This window comes from Rhinopithecus bieti, unplaced genomic scaffold, assembly GCF_001698545.2.
Source record: "Rhinopithecus bieti isolate Rb0 unplaced genomic scaffold, ASM169854v2 scaffold_35859, whole genome shotgun sequence".
In the NCBI taxonomy this organism is placed as follows: domain Eukaryota; kingdom Metazoa; phylum Chordata; class Mammalia; order Primates; family Cercopithecidae; genus Rhinopithecus; species Rhinopithecus bieti.
The window spans coordinates 390049-407189 of record NW_016814962.1 but is presented as its reverse complement, the minus strand read 5'-3'; the positions used below and the strand labels follow the sequence as shown (position 1 = coordinate 407189).

At 54.1% G+C, this 17141-nt stretch overlaps 2 protein-coding genes across 5 annotated transcripts in view; one reads left to right on the top strand and one right to left on the bottom strand.

Moving 5' to 3' along the window:
* The window catches only part of BRF1 (BRF1 general transcription factor IIIB subunit), an 80320-nt gene that overhangs the window by 32007 nt on the left and 31172 nt on the right, over positions 1–17141 (top strand). For all 4 annotated transcript variants that reach the window (XM_017852829.1, XM_017852827.1, XM_017852828.1 and 1 more), the window contains exons 4-5: positions 10677–10708; positions 14556–14628. In XM_017852829.1, coding sequence (XP_017708318.1) covers positions 10677–10708; positions 14556–14628 — 105 coding nt within the window. The remainder of the gene's footprint in view (positions 1–10676; positions 10709–14555; positions 14629–17141) is intronic.
* The window catches only part of BTBD6 (BTB domain containing 6), a 2698-nt gene continuing 1606 nt past the window's right edge, over positions 16050–17141 (bottom strand). The window contains exon 2 of the mRNA XM_017852805.1: positions 16050–17138. Coding sequence (XP_017708294.1) covers positions 16452–17138 — 687 coding nt within the window. The 3' untranslated portion in view covers positions 16050–16451. The remainder of the gene's footprint in view (positions 17139–17141) is intronic.

Sequence of the window (17141 nt, the reverse complement as noted above, 5' to 3'; positions counted from 1 at the left end):
CCCGCAGCCGGCTGTGCACACTCACCTCTCACACTCACCTCACACCTCTCATACTCACCTCTCGGCCCCGCAGCTGGCTGTGCACACTCACCTCTCACACTCACCTCTCACACCTCCTCTCGGCCCCGCAGCCGGCTGTGCACACTCACCTCCCACACTCACCTCCCACACTCACCTCTCACACTCACCTCTCACACTCACCTCCTCGGCCCCGCAGCCGGCTGTGCACTCACCTCCCACACTCACCTCTCACACTCACCTCTCACACTCATCTCCTCGGCCCCGCAGCCGGCTGTGCACACTCACCTCCCACACTCACCTCCCACACTCACCTCTCACACCTCTCACACTTCTCACACTCACCTCCTCTCGGCCCCACAGCCGGCTATGCACACTCACCTCCCACACTCACCTCCCACACTCACCTCTCACACTCACCTCCTCGGCCCCGCAGCCAGCTGTGCACACTCACCTCCCACACTCACCTCTCACACCTCTCACACTCACTTCTCACACTCACCTCCTCTCGGCCCCGCAGCCGGCTATGCACACTCACCTCCCACACTCACCTCTCACACCTCACACTCACCTCTCACACTCACCTCCTCAGCCCCGCAGCCGGCTGTGCACACTCACCACCTCTTGGCCCCGCAGCCTCACAGCTGACACAGCCAGTCCCGGATTCCTGGAGGAGGAACAGTGCGCTGCTGAGTCCCACTGAATCTGGCGAGGCCCGGCTGACCCAGGCCTGAGTCTGCTCCTGGCTCCCAGCCCAGGGAGGCTGCCTGGGCAGCAGGACTGAGACGCAGGACCTGCTGGGCAGAGACTCAGCTGGAACGAGCAGCGCTGCCGTTGCCGAGCAGGTAGCGTGTGGCCAGTGTGCTTTTCCTGGCTGTGTGTCTCGATTTGTTATTGCACCTTTTGCCCACAGTTGGTTTGTGGATCTTTTACATTTGTTCCTGTCCAGCCAGGCTGCCCTAGGCCTGCATGTGAGAGGGCATCTTTTGGATGGTGACAGGCTGGTGAGCCCTTGAGGGCGTCCGAGCCCTGGGGCCAGCATTGTGGATGGTGCCATCACCTGTCCCCACATAGGTCTGCAGAGAGCATGCCCAACTCCCATGGCCCACCAGCCTCAGCCTCCATGTCATGCCTGGCCACACGTGGGAGCAAGTCCTCTGCTGCCAGCCGCCGTACTCCTTTCAGACCTGGCTCCGCACTTAGGCTGCAGAAATGTGCGTTCAGGTCAGCAGGGGCCGTGTGCATTTGGCTTATTCCATTCTGGGGTCTGGAATGGGCTTTCAGAGCCCACACTTCTCTGCCCTCCTGTTCTGGCCAGCGCCTCGTTCTGCCACCAGACCCCCTTGTTCCTGCTCCTCTCCCTCTGCTGCCTCCTCAAGGACAGGGTATTTGTAACAGTTTTAAGTGGTCAGAAGAAGGTATCAGGATGGCTGATGAGGGAATCAAATGGCGCACACATCATTAGGCATGAAGAAGTTGGCATTTCAGGTCAGGCACAGTGGCTCAGCCTGTAAATCCCATCACATGGGAGACCCAGGCAGGAGGATCACTTGAGTCCAGGAGTTTGAGACCAGCTTGAGCAACATGGTGAAACTCCGTCTCTACAAAAAAAAAAAAAAGAAAGAAAAGTCAGCCCGACTGCTGTTGCGCACCTGTGGTCCTACCTACTGGGGAGGCTGAGGTGGGAGGATTGCTTGAGCCCAGGAGGTCGAGACTGCAGTGAGCCATGATCACACCACTACACTCCAGCCTAGGCAACAGAGTGAGCCCGTCTCAAAGAAAAAAAAGCAGTTGTCATTTCAGACTTCCAAAAGGCTGACCTGGAAGCACAGGCGCACCCAGCGCGGGCCCCTGTGGGCCCCTGGTCAGTGGTGTCTTGTTGCTGGCGTAGCAGAGGTTTAGCTGAGTTTCGTATGTTGACGTTATTAATACATCATTCCTACCAAATTCAATTGTCAATCTTACTGTTTGAGTTTTGGAGTCTTAATGCACACAACTGTGTCTGCTGCTCATAATGCCAGTTCTACTTCTTTCTTTTCATTTTTTTCAGGAGACAGGGTGTCACTTGATCGCCCAGGCTGGAGTGCAGTGGCGCAGTCTTGGCTTCTTCCTCCCAGGTTCAAGCGATCCTTCACCTCAGCCTCCCGTGTAGCTGGACTACAGGCATACACCACCACACCTGGCTAATTTTTGTACTTTTTGTAGCGATGGGGTTTCACTGTATTGTCCAAGCTGGTCTCAAACTCCTGAGCGCAAGTGATCTGCCCCCCTCAGTCTCGCAAAGTGGTGGGATTCTAGGTGTTAGCCCGCCCGGCCGGCCTTGGTTCTTCCTTTCTAACCCACACACCTCTCATCTACTTGTCCTGCCTTTTGTATGCCGAGGACTCAGCGTGGTCCTGGGGCGGGAGACGTGCCTGGCTGTCTCCTGTCCTGGGAGGAGTGTTTTCTGCCTTTTGTGTACGTATCTGCGGTAGACTTTAGTGTACAGAGCTCTTTATCAGCTTGAGGATGTGAGACCTTGCTTTCTAATTTTCCAAGAGTTTTTGTCATGAAAAATATTGAATTTTATCAAACACATGCTTTTAATGTATTTATTGGTATGATTTTTTCATGTATATTTCCCCCTTAATTTGTTACTTAATGTAAATAACACTGATTAATTTTTTAAAATTTTTTAGAAAACAGGGTCTTGCTCTGTTCTCCCAGGCTGTACTGCTGTGGCACCACCATAGCTCGTTGCAACCTCCAACTCCTTGGCTCAGGCGACTCTCTCACCTCAGCGTCCTGAGTAGCCGGGACCATAGGTGCACTAGAGATGGGGTCTCACTGTATTGCCCAGGCTGGTCTCAAACTCCTGGGTTCCAGTTATCTTCTCACCTTGGACTCCCAAAGTGTTGGGTTTACAGGTGTGAGCTACTGTATCTGGCCTGGTTTTTCTAACAGAAGCACTCGAGGCTATACATTTCTCTCTAGGTGAGTTTTGTTACATCACACAGTTTTTTGTTTGTTTGTTTGTTTGTTTTGAGACAGTCTCGCTGCCTCACCCAGGCTAGAGTGCAGTGGCGTGATCTCAGCTCACTGCAACCTCCGCCTTCCGGGTTCAAGTGATTCTCCTGCCTCAGCCTCCTGAGTAGCTGGGATTACAGGTGCATGCCACCATGCCCACCTAATTTTTTTTTTTTTTTTTTTGAGATGGAGTCTCGCTCTGTTACTCAGGCTGGAGTGCAGTGGCGCGATCTCGGCTCACTACAAGCTCCGTCTCCTGGGTTCACACCAATCTCCCACCTCAGCCTCCCGAGTAGCTGGGACTACAGGCACCCACCACCACGCCCAGCTAATTTTTTTTTGTATTTTTAGTAGAGATGGGGTTTCTCCGTGTTAGCCGGGATGGTCTCGATCTCCTGACCTCGTGATCTGCCCGCCTCAGCCTCCCAAAGTGCTGGGATTACAGGCATGAGCCACCGCGCCCCACTGGGAATTTAACTTTTCTTGAGCAAGCAGAGAGCACGCAGGTAGCTCACTCTGATCCAGTTGCTGCTGGTCCGTCTTGGTTCCCCGCTGAAGGATCGTGGCAGGACCCAGGTATTCCTTCCTGGCACCTCGGCACTGCAGAACTTCCTGCTCAGCTCTTTTGTCTTTCAGAGCTGACTTCTGGGCTTGGTGGGCCTCAGCCTGATGCCTGTGGCTCCCGGGGTGGCAGCTGCCGTGAAGGGACTTGAGTGCACTGTGCCCTGCTCGCTTGTTGAAGTTGCTTCCTTTTCTCTTGGCAGCTTGGCCCCTCGCGTCTGGCTGGCTCAGAAGCCCCTGAATTCTAAACTCTTATTGTCCCTTGCCAAGAGAGACTGTGACCACTAGGCTCCTACTCTTTTGTTTTTTTTTTTTTGAGACAGAGTCTCGCTCTGTCGCCCAGGCTGGAGTGCGGTGGTGCAATCTCAGCTCACTGCAAGCTCCGCCTCCCAGGTTCATGCTGTTCTCCTGCCTCAGCCTCCTGAGTAGCTGGGGCTACAGGCGCCCGCCACCTCGCCCGGCTAATTTTTTGTATTTTTAGTAGAGACGGGGTTTCACTGTTAGCCAGGATTGTCTCGATCTCCTGACCTTGTGATCCGCCCGTCTCGGCCTCCCAAAGTGCTGGGATTACAGGCGTGAGCCACCAGGCCTGGCCTTTGTTTTTTTTTTTGAGATGGAGTCTCGCTGTGTCGCCCAGGCTGGAGTGCAGTGGCGCAATCTTGGCTCACTGCAACCTCCGTCTCGCCGGTTCAAGTGATTCTCCTGCTCAGTCTCCTAAGTAGCTGGGATTATAGGTGCACGCCACCACGTCCAGCTAACTTTTGTATTTTTAGTAGAGATGGGGTTTCACCATATTGGCCAGGCTGGTCTCAGACTCCTGACGTTGTGATTTGCCCGCCTTGGCCTCCCAAAGTGCTGGGATTACAGGCATGAGCCACCGTGCCCAGCCACATTTTTTAAAAAATAGAGATGGGGTCTTGCTGTGTTGTCCAGGCTGGTCTTGAACTTCTGTCCTCAGGCAATCCTGGCCTGGCACTGCCAGACTATGACAGCTCATTAGAATTGGCGCGAATTGGAAGGAGGCCCGAGCTGAGACACTGGTGTGGGTTTCGCTCCTTGGTCCTCATGCCGTGTGGGCACCTCAGTTCCCCTCTCCTGTCCCATGGGGCCGGGAATGGTGGTGTCCACTCAGGGTGGGGTCCCCGCTGGCCCCTCCGCTGCTGACTGTTGTGGACACAGCCCTTTCTGTGGGGCTGTATATACGAGAGCTGTTTCCCTTGTTTCTCTCCTTGGGTATCCAGTAAAAGCATTTGTATGTGAGGCTGTGGAGAGAAATTTCTTGTTCTTTTAAATTTCAGTTCTGCCTTATTTAAATCTCTGTAAACGTTTCCACTTAAGGAAGATGTGTCTGTCTGAGTCAGGACCTGTCTGCAGTTTTTCTCCCNGTTTTTTTTTTTGAGATGGAGTCTCGCTGTGTCGCCCAGGCTGGAGTGCAGTGGCGCAATCTTGGCTCACTGCAACCTCCGTCTCGCCGGTTCAAGTGATTCTCCTGCTCAGTCTCCTAAGTAGCTGGGATTATAGGTGCACGCCACCACGTCCAGCTAACTTTTGTATTTTAGTAGAGATGGGGTTTCACCATATTGGCCAGGCTGGTCTCAGACTCCTGACGTTGTGATTTGCCCGCCTTGGCCTCCCAAAGTGCTGGGATTACAGGCATGAGCCACCGTGCCCAGCCACATTTTTTAAAAAATAGAGATGGGGTCTTGCTGTGTTGTCCAGGCTGGTCTTGAACTTCTGTCCTCAGGCAATCCTGGCCTGGCACTGCCAGACTATGACAGCTCATTAGAATTGGCGCGAATTGGAAGGAGGCCCGAGCTGAGACACTGGTGTGGGTTTCGCTCCTTGGTCCTCATGCCGTGTGGGCACCTCAGTTCCCCTCTCCTGTCCCATGGGGCCGGGAATGGTGGTGTCCACTCAGGGTGGGGTCCCCGCTGGCCCCTCCGCTGCTGACTGTTGTGGACACAGCCCTTTCTGTGGGGCTGTATATACGAGAGCTGTTTCCCTTGTTTCTCTCCTTGGGTATCCAGTAAAAGCATTTGTATGTGAGGCTGTGGAGAGAAATTTCTTGTTCTTTTAAATTTCAGTTCTGCCTTATTTAAATCTCTGTAAACGTTTCCACTTAAGGAAGATGTGTCTGTCTGAGTCAGGACCTGTCTGCAGTTTTTCTCCCTGCAAGCATCGTGCAGCCAGCCAGGGTGTGGGCGGCTTCGGTTTCCCCATCCTCTTCACGGTGGAGTGGCTCCTTGCTGTGTTGTCCACAGCTGTGGTGGGGAAGCCTGGTTGGTTCCTGGACCCGGGGCCGTTTGATGGCACAGCCGTGGGGTGCAGGGCTGCACTGTCATGACTGGACCGTTTCCGGACCTTGTCATCTGCTGATGGGAGTCTCGCGTGGGCCTCTACCGCACTCAGAAATGTCTGGCACCCTTTGAGGGCGTTGTGTCACCTGCCCTCCGTTGTGCTCATGCATCTCTCCTTTGACTGGCACTCGGCTGCACTGAGCAGAAGACTACCCAGCACAGCATGGCAGGGGCCCAAAGGGAGGTGAAAAGAGGCCCCAGCTGGTAGAATCCAGGCTCTCGCACCCTGGGGGCCCCAGACAGGACCTCTTCTCTGCAGACTTCTTTTGTAATTCCCAGACAGTCAGAAGCAGCTGCCCAGCAAAAGGGAGGGGCTGCTGGGAGGACACAGGTCCTGGCCGTGCTGGACACAGGAGAGCCTCCAGAGCCCTAGGAGCTCATTAGCTGGGGGACCTGTAGGTTGGGCCCCAAAGGCATTAATGGGCCCTCCCAGGACTGGCCAGAGAGAATGTGATGTCCTCGTAAGGGAAGCACATAATTGAGCTTCCGTCGTCTGGAAACTTCCCTGGAAGCTCCTGATAGAGCCAGGTGAATGCGGATCAAGTGCTGGGTGATTTTCGTTTCAGGGAAAGCAGTCATTTTAACCTCGTTAAATGTTTAATTCGAAGCTCCTTTTAAAATGTACACACTTATCCCATTGTTTTATTAAGAAAATTTTCTGCTGAGCTTAGTGGCTTAATGTCTGTAATCCCAGCACTTTGGGAGGCCGAGGTGGGGAGATCACCTGAGGTCAAGAGTTTGAGACCAGCTCGGCCAACATGGTGAAACCCTGTCTCGACTAAAAATACAAAAAACATTAGCCAGGCGTGGTGGTGCACACCTATAGTCCCAGCTACTTGGGAGGCTGAGGCAGGAGAATTTCTTGAACCTGCTTGAACTGTAGGCAGAGGTTGCAGTGATCCAAGATCGCATCATTGCTCTCCAGCCTGGGCTACAGGGCAAGACTTCGTCTCAAAAAAAAAAAAAAAAGTCAAACACCTACAAAGTTGAAGTGAATTGTGGAGTCCCTCGCTGACACCTGTGGTCCGCTCCCCAAAGCCATGCTGCCCTCACTGTCTTATTTTTTGGCACGTTTCAAGGTAAGTTGCAGACGTCTGTGTACTGCACACAGCCCTTCAGCAGGCAGCCCATCGGCTGAGTAGGGGTGAGCATCGTTCCTGGATCTTCTTCTCCTTTGAAGGTAAAGTTGGCATAAAGTGAGATGCACAGGCTCTAATTGCTCCATCTGGAGAGTTCTGACAGTCACCTGTCAGCCCAGAGCAGGGCTCTGTGGACAGGCCTCATGCCCCTTCCAACAGTCCCAGACCCACAAGAGGCAGCCGCTGTTTCGATTTCCTTCCACTACAGACCAGTTGTGCCTGTTCTAGAATGCCCTGTAAATGGAATAATATGATCTGCGTCCCTGTCACTTCACATGCTTTTTTTTTTTTTGGTGACAGAATGTAGCTCTGTCGCCCAGGCTGGAGTGCAGTGGTTCCATCGCAGCTCACTGCAACCTCTGTCTCCTGGGTTCAAGCGATTCTCATGCCTCAGCCTCCCAAATAGTTGGGACTACAGGGCCGCCACCACGTCCGGCTAATCTTTTGTATTTTTAGTAGAGACAGGATTTTGCTATGTAAGCCAGGCTGGTCTCAGATTCCTGGCCTCAAGCAACTGCCTGCCTTGACCTCCCAAGGTGCTGGGATTGCAGGCGTAAGCCCTGTGTCCGGCAGACGTGGTTTTGAGAGGTACCCGTGGTGTTTTGTATGCTGAGTGGTATTGCTGTGTGAATACAAGCCAGAGTATTCTTGTATTAATGGACACCTGGACTGCTCCCTGTTTTTGGCTGTTCTGAATGAAGCTGCTATGAACATTCTTCTACAAGTCTTTTTGTGGACATACTTCTTTTATTTTAGGGACAGAGTCTCTGTGGCCCAGGCTGAGTTGCAGTGGTACAATCACGTTTCACTGCAACCTCGACCTCTTGGGTGCAAGCAGTCCTCCTGCCTCAGCCTCCTGAGTAGCTGGGATAACAAGTGTTTGTCACCATACCCGGCTAATTTTTGGATTTTTTTTGTAGAGACAGGGTCTCACTGTGTTGCCCAGGCTGGTCTTGAACTCCTGGGCTCAGGTGACCTACTGGCCTCAGCCTCCTAAAGTGCTGGGATTATGGTGTGAGCCACAGCACCTGACATGTGTTTTTATTTCTCTTGGGTAAATACCTAAGGAGTGGAATAGGTGGGTCAGAGGTGTGTGTTTAGTTATATAAGAAACTTCCAGGCCTTTTCCCAAGGTGGTTGTACCACTTCACGCTTCCATCAGCAGCATGGGTGAGCTATGCTTACTCCACATCCTCCCGGCATTCAGTGACTTCATGGGCTCGTGGCAGTGCCACAGTTTTGTTTGCATTTCTGATGATTAATGCAGTTGAGTTCTTTTTCATGTGCTTGTTGGCTTTTTTTTGTCTTCATGAAGCTTCTGTTGAATAGTTTTGTCTTTTTTTTTTTTTTTTTTTTTTTTGAGACTTGCTCTATTGCCCAGGCTGGAGTGTAGTGGTGTACTATTGGCTTACTGCAACCTCTGCTTCCTGGGTTCAAGCAGTTCTCCCACCTCAGCCTCCCGAGCAGCTGGGATTACAGGCATGCGCCACCACGCCTGGGTAATTTTTGTATTTTTAGTAGAGACGAGGTTTCACCATGTTGGCCAGGCTGGTCTCAAACTCCTGACCTCGGGTGATCCTCCCACCTCGGCCTCCCAAAGTGTCGGGATTACAGGCGTGAACCACAGCGCCTGGCCTTAAATAGAGTTCATTTCTTTTTTTTTTTTTTTTTTTTGAGACAGAGTCTAGCTCTGTCGCCCAGGCTAGAGTGCAGTGGCATGATCTTGGCTCACTGCAAGCTCCGCCTTCTGGGTTCATGCCATTCTCCTGCCTCAGCCTCCCAAGTAGCTGGGACTACAGGCGCCTGCCACCACACCCGGCTAATTTTTTTGTATTTTTAATAGAGACAAGGTTTCACCATGTTAGCTAGGATGGTCTCAATTTCCTGACCTCGTGATCCGCCCACCTCGGCCTCCCAGAGTGCTGGGATTACAGGTGTGAGCCACTGCACCCGGCCCAATAGAGTTCATTTCTTAGAGCAATCTTAAAGAAAAATTGTGTAGACGGCACAGAGTTCCCATACACCGCATTTAGTGCCCGATTTCCCTGCGTTATTAACATCTTGTGTTAACTGGTCCACTTGTTGCGGTTGATGAGCCCGTCTTGCCAAGCTGTTGGTAACAGAAGTCCACAGTTCACGTTGAGGTTCACTCTTGGCGCCGTGCCTTCTATGGGTTTTCACGAGTATGCAATACGTGAACCCACCGTGCGGTGCGGTGCAGAGCTGCAGTGTCCTGGAGCCTCCACTCCAGCCACCCACCCTCCCTTTTTCCAGCCCTTGGTGGCCACTGGCCTAGTCTCCATCGTTTTGCTTTTTCCAGAAGGTGCATGCTTGGAGCCACACACGCGATGTAGCTTCTGGCCTCCTTGGTTTTCCTGTTCGTGTGTGTTGGCTGCCACGGGTGTTTCCCCAGGTAGTTCTTACTGCCTTCCTTTGGTTTCCTTTGATGTCACTGTCCCCACCCCCACCGCCAGTCTTCTCTTAGTGCCTCTCTCGAGTGTGGGCTGTGCTGCGGTCTGTCCTGCCCATCGTCACAGCCCTCTGGGACTGCTAGCCTTCAGATGCACCTTTGTTCACAGGCCTCACTGCTCATGTCCCAGCCATCCTGGGGGTTCTCCTCTGTGTTTGAATGCCCCGTGCCCAGCCCTGGCGCCTTCTTAGGGTGGGAGGCCTTGCTGTTCTGCATGGAGTTGCAAGAGAGGTCAGGGGCCTCCAGCCCAGGGCGTGGACGAGTGGGCTGGCGTCCTCACCGTCCGACTGCTTGCCAGATTCTTGCACGGTGGGGCTTTGCTGCTCTGGTCCCAGGGATCTTCCTTTGGACACCTGCTCTGGACTCCTGATCCAGCTGCAGGAGGTGTCCTTAGTGACTTCTCGAAGCTACAGTGGGCCCATGAGTGATGTGCACTTCAGCTGTCTGGCAGGTTGTATTAACCAGTGACTTGTGTTTGATAACTTATGTATCCATCTGAGTTTTGAATCACTTAAGACATATTCTTGGTCCTGTTTGTGCATCTGAGCAAGGACAGGTCCTGTGCGGGGTCCCCACACCTGCCTCTCGAGCACAGCCCCTGGGGTGCCTGCAGGCTCACTATTCACCAGGGGAGCCCCAGGTCTATGTTTCTGTCTCCCGGGAGGACTGCCTGCCTGGCGCCCGATAGGTGCTCAGGAAGTGCCCTTGGGATGGAGCACGAGTGCCACTGTGTCGTCTGTGCTGTGTGTGGGCAGCAGACCCACCACACGGTGGGCACCTGACTGGGCAGGCGGGTGTGTGGGGGTGCACGCTGTCTCCAGGATCAGATGGAAGTCCCCACCGTTTCTGGTTCCCCCGAACTGGCTCCACATTCCTTGTCCCTTGTCCTGGTACTGGGTTCACAGAAGTCTCACTTGTGCCTGTGGCTGGGAGGCTCTGGTGAGGCCTGAGCACGCTGCGCCTGGCTTCCATCCCACCTTTCCTTTCTGATCAAAGGTGGAGCTTATATTTGGAGGGGCGACTCCAGCTCCCTGGGGGTGCAGTCCTGTGGTCCTGCCCATTAGAAGGTGGGCGGGTAACCTGAGCTTGCCAGCCGCTCGACAGCATCCTTGACTCCTACTGCAGACATGCTCCTGGACCTCAGTGACCTGCTTCAGGTAGACAACCTCCGTCCTGCATCTTTCCCCGCCTGGGGTTGTGACCGGGGTACACCAGGTGCCTCCACGCATCTCCGTGGCCGGTCTGTGCTGCCTGCCTGGACAGGAGGTTTTGGTCTGTAGGATGAGGGGCCTTCATCACTTGGGGATCATAGTCCAAGACTTGTGGGACTGTGGGTCTCCATGGCAGGAGGGCAGCTGCCAGTGCTGGGCACGGTTGGGTGTTAGCTAGGCCTGGGTGAACCGTGAACTTCTGTCCTACACAAAGGAGATTATTTTTAATTAAAAAATTGTTTGTGAGTACCTGGTTTGGTATAGGAGATGACTTCTTTTGACCTTGCATTTTATTTATTTATGTATTTTTGAGACGGAGTCTCGCTCTGTCGCCCAGGCTGGAGTGCAGTGGCCGGATCTCAGCTCACTGCAAGCTCCGCCTACCGGGTTCACGCCATTCTCCTGCCTCAGCCTCTCGAGTAGCTGGGACTACAGGCGCCTGCCACCTCGCCCAGCTAGTTTTTTGTATTTTTAGTAGAGACGGGGTTTCACCGTGTTAGCCAGGATGGTCTCGATCTCCTGACTTTGTGATCCGCCCGTCTCGGCCTCCCAAAGTGCTGGGATTACAGGCGTGAGCCACCGCGCCCGGCCTACATCTCTCTTTCCACATGACTGAACAAAGTGACAGAGGGGAAAGACCAACCCCAGGGACCCCTGTGCAGACAGGACACAGGGTGGGGCACCGAGGCTCTGCAGGGGCAGTGTGGGGGGCTGCACCACAGGTCCTCGGTGACCATGCTGCTGAGGACTCAAAAAGAGAAATACCATTGAAAACAGTTGTGACCACAGTGCAGAATTCATGTAGATTTCACTCCCCGAAGGGAGCTGTGTCCAGATCCAGGTGCCCACAGGGGTTCTGGGCACCCACAGGCTGTGCTGCCACCTCTGGTCCTCGGGGGCTTGCCGCCCTTGACAGCAGCCCACAGTTAGGCTTCTGCTTGTGTCAGGGGACACCTGGGGTCCTTGTCCTCCCAGCTGTCTTTATAAATGGCAACTCAGAAGCTACTGCTGAAATATTTTGTGGTCAAGCTAAAAATACTCTGCTGGAATTGTGATAATCCAGCAAATCCACATTTCAGATGCTCTGTGCTCGGTTCAGGGCAAAACCACATGACCCCATTTCCAACCCCACGACTTCCCAGGGAAGATGAGTGTGAGCGCCAGGGCCAGGGCAGCTGCTCCGGAGGTGGTCAGGCTCCTGGGGACTCATATGGTCCCATGGAGAACTCATGGAGTCTCCCTCTTGATCCCTGCCTTAGGGCAGACCCAGGTTGCTCACTGGCCTGGGCGTACAGCTCCTCAGACACCCATGAGGGCAGTCTGCAGGCAGAATCCACCTGCTGCCCAGAAAGAGAGTGGAAGGGGGGAAGCTGGCCATGCTGCACCCTGACCTCTGCCCTCAGGGAGCAGCCACTGTTAAGACTGTTAGCAGGAGGATTTCCGATACACGGTCCTCATACATGTTAGCAACTCTGCAAAGAACTGCATATGTTTAGGCTGGGTGTGGTGGCTCATACCTGTAATCCCAGCACTTTGGGAGGCTGAGGCAGGCAGATCACCTGAGGTCAGGAGTTCGAGACCAGCCTGGCCAACATGGTGAAACCCCGTCCCTACTAAAAATGCAAAAATTACCTGGGCATCATGGCGGATGTCTATAATCCCAGCTACTCAGGAGGCTGAGACAGGAGAATGACTTGAACCCTGGAGGCGGAGGTTGCAGTGAGTCGAGATTGTGCCATTGCACTCCAGCCTGGGCAACAAGAGCAAAACTCCGTCTCCAGAAAACAAACAAAAAACTGCAGCCAGGCGCTTTGGCTCACGCCTGTAATCCCAGCACTTTGGGAGGCTGAGGTGGGCGGATCACGAGGTCAGGAGATCAAGACCATCCTGGCTAACATGGTGAAACTCCATCTCTGCTAAAAATACAAAAAAAAATTAGCTGGGCGTGGTGGCGGGCGCCTGTAGTCCTAACTACTCAGGAGGCTGAGGCAGGAGAATGGCGTGAACCCGGGAGGCAGAGCTTGCAGTGAGCCAAGATCGCGCCACTGCACTCCAACCTGGGCGATAGAGCGAGACTCTGTCTCAAAAACAAACACACAAAAACAAAAAATCTGCATGCGTTTTGCACACATGGCATTTTAAATGTAAATGGCTTTTTAAATGCTTCCATTTAAAAATTCCCTTTGGAGATTCCTCACTTGCAGCGTTCAGATCTCATTGATCCCTGTGTCTCTGGGACACAAGGCTGAGGGTGTGGAGTTCGAGGTGGGCAGGCAGAGGCCAGCAGCAGATCTGGTTCTGCTGTGACTTAAAGAGAGATGTGGGATCAGGATGGTCAAGTTGCAGGGGCCTGGCGGGGACCCAGCACAGGGGCTGGGGCACTCACACGTGACATGCATGAGTCACACCTAGACACACTGTATGCATGTGTACACACATGCATGTCTGCACACCACATGCAGATGCACACACACACTACATGTGCTCACACGCCCCACAGTTTGGTGAGCAGACCCCAGGGATCCCTGGAACCCCCAGAAACTGAGGAGGAGAAATTCCTTCAGAAGGCGCACTTTGTGAGCCACCAGCCCTTGTGATGGAGCTCTCAGGGATATAATGGAGAAGACAGAAGCTGCGCCCCACTGGGGTGGAAGGTGACCATGGAGGGGCTACTGTGGGGGCCCAGCCCTCCCAGCGGGCAGGGTCCCTGATCAGAGGTATCCCCCACAAGCGCTGCCTCTGGCTCTTGCCTCTAGTGCAGACAGGCTCCTTTGTGTTCGGTCCCTTAGGTCTCCCAGTACCCCAGAGTCAGCAAGCACCTGGAAGTGCCACTGGCGTGCCAGGACAAGGGGACTTGTCTAAGGGCCCACGAGCCGGGCTCGGTCAGGCGAGGGAATTCTTCGGGGGAGGCTAGCGGCAGAGGGCCAAACTAGCCAAGCCTGTGAGGCCCGGGGGCCCCAGGGGCAAGCCTGGGATGAAGACAGCCAAGAGTGGGCAGGACTCTTGCAGGCTCCTGCAGGGACCAGGATTTTCCCACTCTGCACCTCATCCACACCTGCCAGCAGACATTGCTCAGCAGCTTCCTCCCCCAGCCAGCAGGGCTCCTTAGGGGTACTCAGCCCATGGCAGGGCTGTGCACAGGGTCTGCACACTGGCTGCAGTCCTTGTTTTGCTGAGGACAAGCAGCAGTGCTCCCATCACTGCCAGCCCTCGGGGTTGCCCCTCAGTCTTGGCCTCACCTCCACTGCCCTATGGCAGGGAAGAGAGCGATGGGAGGTGGTCAAGGCAGGGGTGACAGGATCTGCGTGGATTTGGACCTAAGGTGGGAACAGTGCGGGGGCAGGGGAGTCACTGAGGGACACAGATCTCAATCCCAGCAAGGGGGCTGAGGCCAAGACCCCTGGGCCCATCAGAATCTGGGCTAGAGGGTGGCTGGTGGGAGCACATGTGGACAGGACAGGTTTTGTGTTCATGGGTGCACGGTTCTGAATGAAATGCAGTGTGCACCGTGTGATGACGCCCTGGAGGGACCTTGCAGTCAGGTTTTCTTCTAAGCAGATGCCATCATTGGCAAGACAGCAGCGGGGCCTAAAGCAGCGGCCTAGAGGAAGAAGGCAGGGCCCTGGGAGCCCCAGCAGCCGAGGGAGGACAGCCAGGCTTTCGGGTGTAGGGTGGCTGCTCCACAGGCCATTGGAGTCTTTAAAGACTGAACAATAGATGCATTTTAAGAGAAAAAAAGCAAACATTTCCTTAAATACCAATGTTGTTTCTGGTTGTGCTCTCTCCATCTCAGGTGAATGTGTACGTGCTGGGAAAGACGTTTCTTCTCTTGGCAAGAGAGCTCTGCATCAATGCGCCGGCCATAGGTAGGCATCTGGGTGAGCTGCTGGGGTGTCCAGCAGGGTGCTGTAGGGACCAGTATGCCAAATGTCCTTTGAGCAGTGGAGGGAAATCCTGTCCAACTATGGGACCCCTCAAGGTAAGAAATGTCTCTTAAAGCTGCTAGGAGCTCAGCAATGTGGGGCCTTATTTTCTAAGACAGAGTCTCGCTGTTGTCCAGGCTGGAGTGCAGTGGCATGTTCATAGCTCACTGCAGCCTCAAACTCCTGGGCTCAAGCGATCCTCCTGCCTTGGCCTCCCAAAGCACTGGGATTACAGGCATCAGACTGCACCTGGCCTGGGGCTTGCTTTCTGCTGCAAAACCAGAAGGCCCATTGTCAGTGCCTGTCAGGTGTGCAGGAAGGTGTAGACAGAGGGAAACAGAAGCGCTGTGTGCTGGGAGCATCTTGTGTGGACAAGGTTTAAGGAACACACCTGGCACCAGGTGCCTCTGGACGGATGGGGACAGTGGGGCAGCTCCTGGACGTGCATTCCAGCCACAGCCCTCTTCTGTGGTTTTTCTGCCACTTTTGTTGTGTTGAGTGCCCAGTGTTGTGCAAGTTTATGGAGCTCCTGTATGCCTTTCTTGATACATGTTAGGTGTAGGGTGAGTTGTGTCTCCCCCTCAAGGCAGCAGCAGTGTTCATGCATGCAGAATCTAACCTAGTGGAAAAGTCTAGAAGGAAAGGATCAGAACAGCACTCACTGCCTGATGGTTCTGACCTACCCTTTCTTTACCAAGCAGATGACTGCTTTCCACAGCCTGCTTAGAGCCCACTTTCTTATTTTGCCTGTCTGCATCTAGGAGCATATGTCCTTGGGGTAGAGAAGCACCAGGTGGGGCTGGGTCACCAACAGGACTGAGCAGCGTGGGCTGCAGCAGCAGAGGGACACTGGCTGGGGCTCTACACTTGGCCCATGCCCTCTCCCAGGTGCCAAGAGGGGCCATCCCTCTTTTCAGGGGTCATACAGGTTTTCCAGAAAGCAACTGCCTACGGGGTGTGCAGAGTGGGAGGACAGAGGCAAGGGGTGGGAGAGCTTGCTACACCCTATAGTTCACTCCTGCAACAGGCTGTCCTGCAGCAGTGTCACAGCTAGTGACACTGTGTCCCCAGGGATCCAGAACGCTGGGCCCAGCAGAATGCTCCCCCCACAGTCCGTTCATAGGGTAGGACTCTGAGGTGCTAGTGATGCCTTAGGACATAGAGACAACCAGGCACCTGGTGTTTCCCAGGGTGGCCCAGAAGCCAGCCAGGGGATGGATGGACTTCACTGGGGTGCAGTTTGCTCCAGACCACGTAGCATGTTCAGCATGACAGCTTTTCTCCTCGGGATGGGAGCTGTTCTGTTGCATGAGAAAGAGAATACCCCATTGTACAACTCCTGTAGTCATTTACTGACACGCAGGTGTTATTTTAGGCAACCTTTATTACAGAAGTCCACTATTTTAAGTGACTTTTTGCCGGTTTTAGATTTGAAGGGAAGGTCTCAAGTTAAGCTTGGAACCACTTAGAATCCAAGAGGTGGCAGGAACATCCAACTCCTCAAAGCAGGTGGCGTGGGTGCCACTGGGAGGGGATCTGGGGCCTGTCTTGTGCCCTAAATCTTCCTACACCTGAGGCGTGCACCCCAGTGTACCAGAGATGCCTACGACTCCAATCCCCAGGCTCTGGCTGTGTGGAAAAGGCCTTTACTTTACACAATCAAGTTTCAGCTGACTACATGTCAGAGAGAGACAAGGTTAAGAGCAGTTAGTACATTGACTTCCGCTCCACTCACTTCCCGATCTGCTGCAGCCTCCCTGGACGCCTCAGGCATAGAAGATGAGCTCAGGGATCTGCCCACCCTGGACCCCAGTCCCGTTGGTGCTGTCTGAGGAGCACTGGAACTGGAAGGCCACCTTTCCGCACTGCACTTCTGTCATCCCCTCCTGCCCAAAGTAGCTGAGTTCGCTGCCATCCAGGACGGCACTGGCCGTGTAGAAGGTGTCTTGTTCAACCTGGACTGGGTGTTCAAACCAGACCGGGAAGGTGTTACTGGATCCGTCTGACATGAACTTGGTCAGGTTCTGAGCCAGAACCACCCCGAGCCGCTTGAGCTCAATCTTCACGCTGTACTCAGCCTTTCCAGAGCTGGACCCATACAGGCCCAGCCCTGCAATAAATACCCTTCTGTCCACTGCAAACTGGATGCTGTCGCAGCGCCCGCGGTACCGCCACTGGTTGCTGCGGTAGGCAGAAGACTGGAATCGGTGGCACCTCTGCGGGGCGAGGCCCTTCCTCTTGGTCAGGGGGAAGTCCAGGCGGGGCTTGTTGGTGGCCGTGTACCACAGGAAGATGCTGTGGGTCTCCTCCAGAGTCAGGATGTCTGACTGGGCAGCGCCGTTGGCAAACTCCTCTAGGGTCATGGTTGGAATTCGGACCAGATAGAGGGCTCGCCCCAAAACATGCCTCTTGTTTCGTGGGGTGACTGGCAGCCCCTGCCTCTTGCACTCTGCCTC